At 54.1% G+C, this 14,025-nt stretch overlaps 6 protein-coding genes across 6 annotated transcripts; 4 read left to right on the top strand and 2 right to left on the bottom strand.

Annotated features, from left to right (window-relative positions):
* Positions 1 to 2,085: 2,085 nt before the first annotated feature.
* On the top strand, positions 2,086 to 3,507 carry MGL_0677 (uncharacterized protein; the record flags this gene model as incomplete). Its single annotated transcript, XM_001732032.1, has 1 exon — positions 2,086 to 3,507. One exon carries the CDS (start codon positions 2,086 to 2,088, stop codon positions 3,505 to 3,507), a length of 1,422 nt encoding a protein of 473 aa, XP_001732084.1.
* Positions 3,508 to 4,500: 993 nt separating this feature from the next.
* Positions 4,501 to 5,766, bottom strand: MGL_0676 (uncharacterized protein; the record flags this gene model as incomplete). Its single annotated transcript, XM_001732031.1, has 1 exon — positions 4,501 to 5,766. The coding sequence occupies one exon, from the start codon at positions 5,764 to 5,766 to the stop codon at positions 4,501 to 4,503; it is 1,266 nt and encodes a 421-aa protein (XP_001732083.1).
* Positions 5,767 to 6,034: 268 nt separating this feature from the next.
* On the top strand, positions 6,035 to 7,675 carry MGL_0675 (uncharacterized protein; the record flags this gene model as incomplete). The annotated part of the gene is made up of 1 exon (XM_001732030.1): positions 6,035 to 7,675. The coding sequence occupies one exon, from the start codon at positions 6,035 to 6,037 to the stop codon at positions 7,673 to 7,675; it is 1,641 nt and encodes a 546-aa protein (XP_001732082.1).
* Positions 7,676 to 7,951: 276 nt separating this feature from the next.
* On the bottom strand, positions 7,952 to 9,817 carry MGL_0674 (uncharacterized protein; the record flags this gene model as incomplete). Its single annotated transcript, XM_001732029.1, has 1 exon — positions 7,952 to 9,817. One exon carries the CDS (start codon positions 9,815 to 9,817, stop codon positions 7,952 to 7,954), a length of 1,866 nt encoding a protein of 621 aa, XP_001732081.1.
* A 509-nt stretch (positions 9,818 to 10,326) lies between these two features.
* MGL_0673 (uncharacterized protein) lies at positions 10,327 to 12,231 on the top strand (the record flags this gene model as incomplete). The annotated part of the gene is made up of 1 exon (XM_001732028.1): positions 10,327 to 12,231. One exon carries the CDS (start codon positions 10,327 to 10,329, stop codon positions 12,229 to 12,231), a length of 1,905 nt encoding a protein of 634 aa, XP_001732080.1.
* A 383-nt stretch (positions 12,232 to 12,614) lies between these two features.
* Positions 12,615 to 14,024, top strand: MGL_0672 (uncharacterized protein; the record flags this gene model as incomplete). Its single annotated transcript, XM_001732027.1, has 1 exon — positions 12,615 to 14,024. The coding sequence occupies one exon, from the start codon at positions 12,615 to 12,617 to the stop codon at positions 14,022 to 14,024; it is 1,410 nt and encodes a 469-aa protein (XP_001732079.1).
* Position 14,025: the final 1 nt, after the last annotated feature.

Here is a 14,025-nt window from a genome sequence, read left to right as displayed (position 1 = left end):
ATGGGGCCACCGCCGCCCTGTACCTGCGCAAACAGCTTGCGTTTCCGAAGTGGGATCTGCGAAACTCTTTCTCCCACATCGTATTCCAGCATAGGATCGTCAAGGTCACGCGGCGGCGTGCGCGCCGTTTCCATGGGCTTGTGAGTAGCTGCGGATGGAGTGGGCGTATTGCTACTACTCCATGTAGCATCACCAGACGACAACGCATGACCAGGTGTATTCTGCTTGAAAAGCGGAAATTCTTCCACACGCAAGGCGACGTGGATAACACCGGAATCAAGCGATTGGAGTGGATGCAATACTGGTCGCGGCCTGGTGAGTGACGATACAGTGGTAGCAGCCGTAGCAGCAGCCCAATCAGACGTAGCGATAGATGCTTTAGCTTGATCCATCTTGTTCGCTTTAAATGGATAGCCAGATGCTGGTCCCCACGATCCATACGTGGGCTCGTCGATGCCCCCGCCTGTAGGCGTGCACCCATCAAGCATGTCTACTAAGATGCGGAATGTGAGTGCTTTTGATCAGCTGTTAGTTCCAAAAAAACGTTTGTGCGAAACGTACGTCGACAATCAGAATCAACAGGCCGTAAGCGAGAATTCACCGTCAGGATCTGCAAAAGGAATTGCCGCGCCACCAAGTCGGCCGTTGCACGAGACAAGTTGCCACGGATCACGACGTCTCTGTCACGCTTATCTGTCATGGGAAGAAGTAGAGTAAAGCCGAACACAAATTTTTCCAATGCGTCACACGGATCTGGCGCATCCTCATACCCAATGGACAAAATGACCTGACGAATGGAAGACTATCCTTGTGAGCCCACACCACCCCGCCCTACCGCCTTGTAAAAGAACGCACATACCTCATCCAGTTCACGCGCGATGGCACGTACTACGTCGCGAATGTAGTTGCTGAGCACTGGATGCCGACTTTCAAATACAGGAGTGTCATACATCCGCCGTCGCACAAACACATTCGCGGGATATACTTGACGAACACAAAGGATCGTATGAAAGGCACATTCCACTGCATTAGCAACTCGGCATACAAAGCTCTGTTATCATATCGATCGTTTCTACATAAGTCCCGCTCTTTCTAATCCCTGCCCGCCCCGCCTTGCCAACGTACCACGGTATGTCATAGGTCCATCACGCACACGATCACGATCGAGTCGTGATGATGTCATTATGTGGAGAGTGATCAAGATGGGCGAATTGCTCAGTGCGAATAATTTCAATAGGCTAGCCAGCGGAAACGAAATATTAGCGCGTGGGTATTGAACATGGCCGTGTAGGAGGGACAAGGTCGCCGAGAAGATGCTCTTGGCCTTCGGGTCTTAATTTTCACTCAGATAAGCACGTAGCCTTCGTGCAGCCGTGGCCCAAAGGCGCAAGTCAAGTTCGTCCACGACCTTAGCAAAGATCGCGCGTAAGATGAGAGGCACGCATGTTTCCGTGCGTGAGTGTATACATTCGGTGCCTTGGTTGGACGCATCGGTGCAACGACGCTCCAATGTCCCTAAACACATGAGCTTAGAGCGCGGAGGGAGCGAAAACATAGAGTGCTCCACTACGAGTGACAAGTCAACGACAATCTGCTTGTGCTCATGCTCAAGAATGGCCTCGGCGGATCTGGGGTCGTACGAAACACAGCTACGTGTGAAAAAAAAAAGTTCATGACGTACAACCCAGCCATACGGACTTTCCTGTGCACATCTAGTTCCTGATGCACATCAGCTATGGGTATCACGGCTGCATGATCCATCAGACTCGTGGATGTAACGAGTCGCGATGGTGGATAGCTGCAAAAAAGGGCACGTCCAAAACAAGACGTGCGTATCTCGCCTCCACCGACCTTGGATGAAGAGAAGAGCTTTTCAACACATATCGAAGTGGAAAAAATTGGCACCGCGGCATTTTTGACTATATTGGAAAATTACGTGGTGGCGTCCCAACTTGCAAGACATACCTAGTGGCAGACACATACATACCCACGACCATTCTCGGCTTGGTACCAAGGCGCGTATCTGTCTTGCCCCGAGCTTCTTACATCGTGGCATCTTGTCAACGCGTTGCTCAGGTACGCAGGATGGGATCGGTGATCCCGGATGTCGATGCATTCCCAGAAACTGGCACACCGCACCATCACAAACTGGAAGGTTACGACCTGTACAAGAGTCTGGGCTCCCCAAAATGCATCGTGGCTCCCATGGTAGACCAATCGGAGCTTGCATGGCGCATACTCTGCCGCAGGTACGGCGCCGATCTTGTGTACACCCCGATGATCAACGCAAAAATCTACGTGCAGCAAGGCCGTGGCACTCATCGCGTGCGGGAAGGGTTCTTTAACCAGGATGTGGGCGAGGAGGGTGCACACACTCTTGATCTCTGCGATGATAGAAAAGACTCTGACCGTCCGCTGATCGTACAGTTCTGTGCGAATGACCCGGATATGCTCTTAGAGGCAGCACAAGCCGTGCAGGACAAGTGTGATGCGGTTGATCTGAACTTGGGATGCCCTCAGCAGATTGCAAAACGCGGAAAGTTCGGTGCGTTTCTCATGGACGATTGGGACTTGGTGTTCCGTCTCATCAACACATTGCATTTGAATCTGAAGGTGCCCGTGACGGCCAAGTTCCGCGTGTATGACTCGGTCGAAAAGAGCATTGCTTACGCGCGTATGATACAAAGGGCAGGTGCGCAGATTGTCACGGTGCACGGCCGTACGCGCGAAATGAAGGGACACAAAACAGGCCTTGCTGACTGGTCCATTATGCGCGCTGTCAAAGAAGCGCTCGCGATCCCTGTGTTTGCAAATGGCAATATTCTCTACGCTCAAGACTGGCGTGACTGTCTAGCCTATACTGGATGTGACGGAGTCATGAGTGCGGAAGGCAACTTGTACAACCCAACTCTATTCCATCGTGAGTTGGGACGAGATCTGTCCGTGCTCTGTGATCCAGCAGCAGATCATGCGCAATTCGAACCTATGCAGTTGATTCGTATCGCTCATGAGTACCTTGATATCGTTGCCAGGCTCAAGACACCCACCTCTCACAGTGCGCTCAAGGGCCACATGTTCAAGATCACGCGCCCTGCACTGTGTATCCATACAGACTTGAGACCCGTTCTGGGCAATGCACACACGTACGACGACGGCGATGGCGAGCATCAAATCCGTGAGTATCGCGCATTTGTACATGAGCTTGAGAAGCGCCTCGAAGCCGATGCATCACAACCAACATACTATACCCGACCAAGTGAGTTGCCACATCACTACGTTGCTCCGCCGCATATCCAAGATGCCTCTGATCGAGCTACTCGACCAGACTATATTCCTCACTGGTACTTGCAACCGTACTTTCGTCCACCTTATAATCCACCACAACCCAAAGACAATAAGGCAGACGCGTCTTCAGCACCAAACAAGGAGTCAAGCAATGTGCATAACCCACCGTCACCGTCCACAGAGGCTGAGCCTAGTGTGAAACGTGTGAAAATAGAGTCGTAGCCCATAGTGCTGAAAGTGGCCTCGCGAAGCTTCAGAAAATAGGTCCAATTATTACTCATGTCCCTGCGTGGTGTGTAGTTCCTTACGTCTGATTCTCCACAAGCGTGTGCCGCTCTCACCAATGGCCATGCCCCCAGCTTTGTCGAAGGAATGTGATGGGTGTGCGGAGCCAGATGGACAGGCTGATGTGCCCGTAGACAAGCTGTGGGAAGAGGCCGAGTCGCTTAAATCGCAAGGAAACGAGTCTTTTCAAAAGACACAGTACGCACAAGCCATTACGCACTACAAAGACGCTTTGCTTCGCCTTCCCCCGCGTGTGGAAAAGAACCCGACAGACACGGCTCGAACACATACTTTGGTCAATGAGAGTGTGACTGACAAGATACGCGACACGCGCATCAAGATCCAAACGAATCTCGCTGCGGCGCATCTTAAGCTGGTACGTGCATAGTTTGTTCTATGCGGAAGAGTGCTGAAACATCATAAAGGAGCAATACAAGGATGCAGAGAAAGCAGCCAATGAAGGTATGTGCTTGTGTATCACATCTAACTGCCATAGCCATTGCGGAGGATCCCAGGAATGTCAAGGCCTTGCATCGCCGTGCAATCGCGAGTGAGACATTAGGTGGCTGGACGAATCTTCATGCCGCGCTCAAAGGTACGTGCTTTCTGGCGCCTCTTTCCCAAACGTCGGCATACGGCTTACAGCCTTGCCTAAAGACTACCAAAAGCTCGAGACACTGGAAAGGGAAGGCCTTGTGCCATTATCATTCCATGCCGAACTTCGAGAGGCGCTCACGCGGTTACCACCATTGGTGCAAGCAGCAGGTGAGAAGGAAAAGAAGGAAATGTTGGGTCAGCTCAAGAACGTGGGGGACAAAGTGCTCGGCTGGTTCGGCTTATCGACAGACAATTTTGAGCTACAGCAGCAAGAGGGCGGAGGATACTCTGTTCAATTTAAACCGTCGTAGAGGAAAAAAAGTATAGAAGGAATTATGTAAAGAGTTTATTGACGCTCATAGAGCCGTCGGTGTGGCGTTTAAGGACCTTGGCTATCGCGAGCTCAAAGTCCTCTTGAGAAACATGCTGTCGTCTTTCACGCAATGCATACATACCAGCTTCCGTGCAAATGCCGCGGACCTCGGCACCCGAGCACTGGCCCATTTTTTCCGCGAGCACACGCAGGTTGATCCCACGCTGCAAAGACATTTTGCGAGAGTGAATGCGCAGAATAGCCACACGAGCCTCTGGACCTGGCGGCGGGAACTCAATCTTGCGGTCAATGCGACCAGGACGCAGCAGCGCACTGTCGAGAATATCGATTCGGTTCGTCGCCATGATGACCTTGATGTTCTGTGTGCCCTCGAATCCATCCAATTGGTTCAGCAGTTCTAGCATTGTGCGCTGAACTTCTGAGTCTCCATTTCCGCCGTCGTCACCACGGCTTGAACCAATGCTGTCGATCTCGTCCATAAAGATGATTGACGGGGCATGCTCGCGAGCCATCACGAACAATTCACGGACCATGCGGCTACCCTCACCAATGTACTTCTGCACAAGCTCACTGCCACTAACTCGGATGAACTTGCAGTCGGTATGATGCGCCACGGCGCGGGCGAGCAGTGTCTTACCGGTACCAGGAGGTCCGTACAGTAGTACGCCCTTTGGCTGCGCAATACCTAAGCTTTCAAAGAGTTCAGGGTGCTTCACTGGCAGCTCAATGACCTCTTTGATTTCTTTGATTTGCCGGTCAAGGCCACCGACCATTTCGTATGTACTGTCTGGCACCTTTTCAACCATCATAAGCGAGACGAGGGGATCGATTTTGTTCGGCAGGATCTTGTGAAGAGTATACGAGTCGGAGCGAAGGGCTACACGCAGCGATGGCTTCAGCTGCGTGACATCAATATCTGGCGCAATGCCTACGACATACTTGCCCTCGGGCTGGATCTTGACCAAGACCTTTTTCTTTCCCATGACCTTTTCCACCTCGCCCACGTACGACCCGGGCTCTTGCAAGAGTTGGAGCTCTTCATGGATCAAGCGGACGCGTGCATTGAGTGCGTTTCGCTGCGCTTCTAAGCGGCGTAAATTTTGCGCTTTTTCATTGATCGTAAGTTCATATGATTGAATCTTGGACAGGAAGAACGATTGCACTCCGGCTGGTGGCGGCTGTTCCACCGCCACGTCCTTCTCTTTTTTGTCAGGCTGCATTTGCGCCATGATATGCGATGGTGCAGCAGCAGCGGCAGTTACCATACGGAAAGTGTCGACACCACTAGCCGGATGCAGTAGCAAAGACAGTCAGACGTAGACGACCGTTGGCCACACACTCGCATCCAGTCCCCTCTCTCGCCTCAGTGATGACGATGTGCGCACACGCGTCGATTCGATCGATTTATCACGTGACATATGTCGCCCACGTACCGCATGCCGCCGCTTGTACGTATGACGACGACGACGACGACGACGCGTCGCAGCGTCTTGATCCGCCTCGCTGTTTCCATACTTTGTTCCATTGGCGGACATGTCTGCATTTCGACGCTTTACATCATCGCCCAGTCATGCACGCAAAGCGCCTGAGGGCGTAAGATCAGCGCCTTATGATGCGCCTGTCCCACTCTTGTCGACGGGGATACCCGCGCTGGACGATATCATGTGTGGTGGAGGCATTCTTGCCGGCTCTATGCTAGCATTTGTTCCGTGTGCAAGCACTGCGAATGAGTCTGCAGCCATGCTTGGCGCTCCAATGCTTGGCGGAGACTTGCATGCCACATACGACGATGCAGCGTATTCGGCCGCCGAGGCATACACAGACCTGTTCTTAGGGTATGTGACAGCCGAAGGGCTCGCTTCACATCATGTCAATGTGGTGATTGGCGAGTCGGCAGAAGCATTTGTATCTCAGCTCATGAGCCAGGCCGACGAGTCAGAGGAGACGTCGTCATCCGCTGGATCGAAGGTTTCCGCATCGTCCTCTTCAAAACCGAAGGACTCAACGCATGTGGCTGAAGACATGCAGCGCATGAAAATCGCTTGGCGATACGGCCAGCAGCCGCGTGAGATGCGGAAGCATTCGCTACCGTCGGCGACCACAAGTCATGTGTTTGACTTGAGCAGGCGGATCTCTCCAGACACGATCCGCCAAGCAAAGGCTGAGCAGCAGCTCACAACTGTTTCACTAGACACAGAAGACCCATTCCGTGTGGCGTGGGATGCCATTCTTCAAGCAGTAGAGCACTGCAAAATTGCTAGCCATACCCGGACGCCCGTACTTCGGATCGACTTGCGTGCCTTTGGATCGCCTATGTGGATGTCGCCTTCCACGCATAGTGCAGAAGCGATTCGCTTTCTTCTTCGGCTGCGCTCACTGGCTCGCACGCTTTCGATGCCTATGCCAGGTTCCACGATACCCCCTATACCAACGCTAGTGAGCCTGTCCCTTTCTTCTCACGTGTATACATTTCGAAAAGATGCTCAGCAGGGCATCAATTTGGCGCATCGGCTCATGCATCTCATGGATGGATGCATAGGTCTTTCGTCGTTCGCAGCGATGCCGGGTCTCTCGGACATATTTCCTGACTTTATGGGTGCCGTGCGTGTGTACAAGACGCCATCAATCGGTACATTGACGAATCCTTCGCTGCGTGCGTCGATCTTGCGTGGCATGGGTGCAGGGGCGTCTCTCGAGTCAGGTGCGAATGAGGGTGGTGCTGGGGGCGGGGAGAATAACCTCGCGTTCAAAATCAAGCGCAAGCGCATTGCCATCGAGACACTGCATCTTGACACAGATGGTGGCGTAAATGAGCGTCGTACGACGCCTCATCCTTTCTCCACATCTCACTCTGTCGGTGTGACAAGCGCGGAAGCTGAAACAGCTGGTGCCAAGCACTCTGACCGATCCTTGTCATCGAGGTCGACAGTGCCTGCGCCTGTGTCTGCCTCTATGTCTTCATCAGCAGATGCACACGCTGATGAGCGTCAAGCTGCGTCACCACAGGTCCGATCGCCATCGCCATCGCAACCTCAGCCTCAGTCACAGCAGCCAGCCACACGCTCAGGCCCTCGTCTGTTCACGGGACTGGGCGATCTTCGACAACGCGGCTTACATGTCGCCAAGGATGCGTCATTTCCATCCGTAGGCCGCCCACAGGACTATGAATTCTAGTTAGCACGTATCTGGGCACCTCAGAGCCGGCCTGTCTCGAGATGATGCTGGTCGGTCTACCAGGTGCCCTAGAACAAGTGATCCATGTACGTAAGCAGTGGCGAACCGCCCTGCCTGTATTCACCACACCTATCCTCTGCTTTCTCTGCTGGAAGGAGATTCTCCATTTTGTCGCAACGAGCATGGTCTCGTGCGTTGCCAATCGGGTCTCTATGGACATGGAGCTGAGCTCACTGTAGCACAGGCGGCAGGGGATGAATAGAATAGTTGGATACATTACAAGCCTGTAGACTCGGCCCACTTGACAATAAGAGAACTTAGCGGCTCCACACGCTCAGGACTACAAACACTCTCGAGGATAGCCTTCGCCGACACTTGCGAGCGAACGCGCAGAAATGTGGGTATCACGGTAGGCCCTGGCAGCGTGCCGTAGGGCGAGGTTACTGTGCCTGTGCGAGAAGCAATGCCGCTGGGCAGAGCGAGGGTCACCCTTGCAGGCTCGGGCAGCAACAATTCGGCATCGAGCAAGCGTTGGAACGCCTGCTGCATTGGCTCACGAGATGCGAGGGCATCCAGACCCGCCATCGACACATTAACAATGCGGCGCTCCGTCGCATCGATGGCAGTGCCCAAGTCGCGCTGCGCTCGCTTGACAAACTGGCAAATATGATGGAAGCACATTTCAAAAGTGAATGGCTCATGCTCCGAAAGCTGCAGGTGCCGAGCAGTGATCATCAAGACCATCTCAGGCATCGACAGTTCCAGCATAAAAGCTAGTGTAGGGTCGTGGCGTTGCAGTTCTGCTGCGTGCACGAAGGCGCCAGCTTCGAGGCATGGACTCGCCACACTAAGCGCAGCGACAGGTGGCGTCAGCGCTTGATACAAGAAACGTACGTCGCCACTGAGGGCATGCAGGTGCTGAATACACGCACGGAATGCACTGTCCTGGAGCAATGCGTCAACTTCGTGGCACCATGTCTTGCCGAAAGGAGTGCTTGGTGATGCGCCAGCCAAGAGCGCTGTCCGCGTCAAAATGATATACTGTTCGAACGACGGCGGGTGGACATGCACGGAGCGATGTGAGAAGCGACTCTTGACACGCTTTTCAAGAAAGTCAGGTGCATCCACACGCGTCGACAAGCCAATGATAAGGAGGCCAGGTGCATAGCTTGCGGCCTGGACCGCGTCCAGTAAGCAGTACAGGAGAGCTTGGCGTGGTCGTTGGGCAAACTGTTCAAACTGATCGAGCACAATGACGAGCGGCCGCTTGTGGCTTGTCTCACCCGTCGAGCTGGTGCGAGTGAGAAGCGAAAGGATGTGCGATAAAGTGGCCGAAAGCGTCGATAGGATAGATTGCGCGAACGAGTCCGGCACAGACGCCGATGCATTTGGTTGTGCATGCGCGGCATGCTCTCTTACACTGACAACATTGTCACTCGCGACCAGCTCTTCCTCTCCTTCTCCCTCTTCGTCGTCGTCCTCCTCAGCCATCCCCGCCTCTTCCACATCCGCATCCACCAAATGCTCCGATTCGAACTCGGGGTCTAAAGCCAAATGGGCCTCTAAGCCCATCCCAGTTTGCGTGGGCGAACGGGCTCTGTGCATCGTGGGCGGCAAAGATGCTGAGGCCCATTCGGCCAATGGCCGGTCATCACTCTCAGTATCCGAGTCCATGTCTTGCTGCTCGCGCCCTAGTATATCGTCGACATCATCAAGGCCCATAGCGCCCTGGTCCATGAGTTGGCGGGCCATGTCGGAGAGGCACTGTCGGTCCGTTGGGTGCACCAGCGCCGACAACGACACGGTCCATGGCGATGCATGCTGCCCCATTTGCTCTTTGTCGTGACATTCTGCTTTGATGCGCCGCAACACTGACTCGACCAGCAGACTCTTGCCGCAGCCACTCTCGCCAACAACGATGCAGCTATTACCTTCGTGCTCATGAACACTGCTGCGTACGAGCGCATACAGTGCACGCCAGGCATCACCTAGTCCCACACACTCTTGTCCCATATAGGGCTCGGTATCGGCTGCAGGTGGCAATGCATTGGACAGGATCGAAAGGATGGCATGTCGCTGCTCTTGTAGATGTGACTGGAATGCGTCGTCGTCTTTTGGCCACGAAGCAATTCGATCTACCATCGATAGCTGCAACGCACGCGCCCTTCCACCAACGGCCTGCGTTCACAAAGAATCCGAGAAACGAAAAATCCCTCACTCCCTCGACAAGCTCAGGCCTCAACTTGATCGCATGCACGGGGCACCGATTTGTTGGAACAGAACGAGAGAGACTATTTTCTCCACACACAAACACACACGGACAACTGGGTGGATGGACCTACGTGTAAGACTTACTTTCCCATAGCCAGTGGGAGGGCGGGAGGGAGAACAAGTGACGACGCGCGCCCCATCCATACATGGCATCAATCCCGCCAACAGCATTGTTGTCATTGCATGCGGGTCAGGATGCGCGTACCTTCTTGTACAAAGTGCTGCGGAGCATGAGTATATCATATGTCAGCACGCATTTGCGCGACACGTCTGCCCAGCGAGCCTTTGCCACACAATGTGTAGCTCATCTCCTGACCAGTAAGACGGCTTCGTCCCAGACCGAGTCATGTCTTGATCTGAATGCCGTTCCAGATGAATCTATGTCTTGCATCCTGGACGTCGTGCGTGCACGCCTGCCTATGGCGCCGGAGGCTGAGCTGACCGTTCTGTATGCAGTCGTACTGGCTGCGGGTGAACGCAATCCGAATTGGTATCGATGGCTGCTAACAGACTCTCCTCATACGCTCGTACAAAAGCTGATCCACAATATATGGGCTGGTCACTATGCGTCGCAGGCAAATGCTGCATTCGCGCACGACTCGGATACTTGTTACGAGCCAGCACTGCCTTTGCCACATTGCCATCACTTGAGGACTGAAAGACGGCTGCTTCTTCGACACGGCCCAGCTGGCACAAAGATTGCGTCTTCCAGCACAGAAAGTCTGTCGCGCCACATCCTTGTATGTGTCGACTTCCATGCGATCCATATCCTATACGAGATCCTATGCTCTGTGCGTTGGCGAGCTCAGGACATGCGTGTGCTGACGCCGCATTTCGTGGATCATCTGTTTGTCGTGATGGAAACAAGCGACTCATCCGAGTACAGTGCACAGTGCATGCGAGTGATCCTAGCCTTGCACGACCAGTGCATGATGTCGACGTATGCAACAACGCTTCTCCCCCACATTGAGCAGCAGTTGAACTCGAGCAAGACATGCAGCGAAAATCTCGTGTTTCTTCTGAACCGCACGCCAAGTACAACATTTGATGGGTGTCGCTTTCACTTGCTGGTGCTCAAACTGCTCGGTGCAATTTTTTGTCTTCCAGAGACCGCGTCTTACTTTTACGTGAATGATCTCAAAGTGCTGGTGGACATTTTCTTGCGTGAGTTGAGTGACTTACCAGACGCATTTGATTTGTTGCGCCAGGCGTATTTATGCGTGTTTCATGCTCTGCTCACGCAAACTCAACTGTGCACAGAGCCTTACAAACGTACGCACATCACACGTCTCTTGACCAACATGGTGTATGCGTCTCGCCTGCACGATACAAGTGAGCGTACCTTGGCGCTTGCTGAGCATTGTCTCAACGCTGAATGGTGCGTTGGCTTCTCGCCCGATGGAGCTACACTCGTTGCACCCATCCGCGGTGGCGAGGCACGCGTGGCGTCTCTTACGAAGGAGTACAGTGAGGATCGTCCGCATTTCCACGCTGAGCCCTCAGATGCTTCCATCCAGCACATGCTGATCCTCGTGAGTCTGCAGTCAACCGCTGCATCGATTATATGCACGAAGGGCGCGTACAACGGCGATCTACTGTCTGTGATGTGGCCCGAGTTTGAGCCGCCGTCGTATGCGGAGGCTGCTGCACACGACGACACCCTAGCACAGGACTTGGACGTGTTATCACTCGAGTCTTGGACGAGCCAAAGGCGTCCAAGCGTCGATTCCACACAAAGCGCTGACGGAAAACGACGCCGTCCTCCTCCGCCACGGCCCCCACGGCCTGCTGAGCTGCAAGTGCCGCTGCCGCTGCAGTTGACATCTGCATCCATGCCTGACCTGCATGCCGACTCTTCGTCCTCGTCCTTGTCGCCGGCAAGCAGCTCGCCCCAAACTCGCATGCCACACGTGCGACGACGTGCTCCCGATATACCCCCGCATGCGGTGCCAGCGATCGCGGCGACTGCCGCGCCACTAGCACGAGCTCACAGTTCTGAAGATGCCTCCGCCATACCCAGCCCCACCTTGGATACTGCTGCGCTTTCTGCGCCGGCCTCATCATCTCTACGCCACTATGTTTTACGCCACTGGAATGGAAAGAACGAAAAGCGGCATTTCTTCCCGAAGCGCCTGTTTTCCAAGGCACACAAAGCATCTATGCATGTCGAGTATGACGTTTCTCCTGCTGATGGTGTCAGTGCTGCTCCAAGAAGGCGTGCGCCACCGCCACCGACACCGCCCTCTTCATCTTCTGCATATCGCCACAATCCAACTCCGCCGTAAACCAACACATCCCTACACGTCCCCACCCCTCTCCCTTGTCCTCTTTTCCCCCACACGTACATACCGCCTACGTAATACCCAACCTGGAAGCATCTGCTCGCGTAGACCGAGCCGTAGAGAAGAGGTAGGTGGTAATATCACGTGATATCACCCCGCTGCTGCGTCGCTGTGCTTGGCTTGTGTTCACAGGATGGCTGACGGAGGCGAGTTCATCCGACCTGCTGGGCGCGCATTGTCGACGACGACACTCGCGAGACTGGATTTTCGCGAAAGCAAGGCTGTGATCTCGTTGACGTCGACGGGCGGACGAGCCTTTGTTTTCTGATTCTTTTTGCGTCGCAATTGTGCCTCTTAGCCTCTTTTCTTGTCACTCCTGGGGGCCCATGAGCAGCAGCGGAAGTCTTGAGCAGGTGATACACGATCGTGCATCCCTCATAGCCGTGAAAGAGCTGGAAAACAAGCTCCGGCGGCATCAGATTGTGTCGACGGAGGCTATAGCGCAAGCGACTGCAAAGACAGTGCGAACTGTCATCAGTGCAACAAAAGTGTGGCAGCTAGATGAGCTCGTTCGCATCATTCGCATAGTCGGTCACCATTTGCAAAATGCGCACCCGTTTGAGCCCGTGATCGGCAATGTGACGCGCCGCATTCTGTACCTGCTTCGCGAAGAGGTCAAAGCACTTACAACGCTTGGAACAGGTGCAGCAAGCGCAGGTGCAGAAGCGCCTTCTTCCAGTGGCACTGCCCGCACACCGCCCCACCCTTCGGTCGTGCAATCCCTTGCGGCTCTGTCCATGTCGATGCCAGCATCACCAGCATCTTCCATGCATGCTAGCTTCGAGATGCCAGTAACACCAGCGCCGAATCGCTCCTTCTCCATCTCTGACTTGGTATTCCCCTCATCGACCATGGCGACGCCTCCTACCTGCGCTAATGCTCAGTCGGCGTATACGTCGGACGTCAACAGAAATGCAACCGTTTCGCCAGGCAACGTGTCTTCGCCTCTCGACACGCCGTCGCAGGACGGCAGTGAATCGCCTCAGCGCATGTCTGACTCGATGTCGTCAGACGATGATGCAATCCCTGTCATACCATCGCATGCGTACCAACTCAAACCGCTTCTCATCCAGGCGATTCAGGAATTGCTCGATGAATTCGAATCGGTCGATACCAGCATTGCAAAAGATGCGCGTGACCATATCCATTCTGGCGAAGTCATCCTGACGCTTGGCTACTCAACTACGGTGCAGACGTTCCTGCGTGCAGCAGCCAAACACCGCAAATTTATTGCCGTCGTTCCTGAGTCTGCACCTAGCTTTGCTGGGCATGAAATGGCACGCGCCCTAGCGGCCGATGGCTTGTCAGTGCTTCTGGTGCCTGACTCGAATGTGTATGCACTGATGCCGCGTGTGTCCAAAGTGATCCTCGGTGCGCGTTGTGTACTTGCCAATGGCGGCATCCTCGCCTCGATCGGAGCCAAGGCCATTTCTATGGCTGCCCGCGAGCACAGCACACCTGTCGTCGCTTTGGCTGGCGTATTTAAAATTTCGCCCGACTGGTCATGGGTCAGTCCTGAGCGCCTGCGCACAGGCAATCAGGGCCCTACCGCACAGCTTGTCAACTATGCATCGTCCCATACGCTTGCTGAAAAAGCAGAGATCGAGAACCCCCTATGGGACTTTGTCTCTCCAGCCGACATTGATGTGATCATAACAAATGTCGGTGAGCATCCGCCGTCATATGTGTATCGCTTGATCCAAGAGAACTACCATGAAGAAGATTTGAATTTGTGAA

This window comes from Malassezia globosa (genome assembly GCF_000181695.2).
Source record: "Malassezia globosa CBS 7966 chromosome Unknown mgl_sf_1.2, whole genome shotgun sequence".
Lineage (NCBI taxonomy): Eukaryota > Fungi > Basidiomycota > Malasseziomycetes > Malasseziales > Malasseziaceae > Malassezia > Malassezia globosa.
The sequence above is the reverse complement of the archived record's forward strand: the minus strand, read 5'-3'. Positions and strand labels throughout refer to the sequence as shown.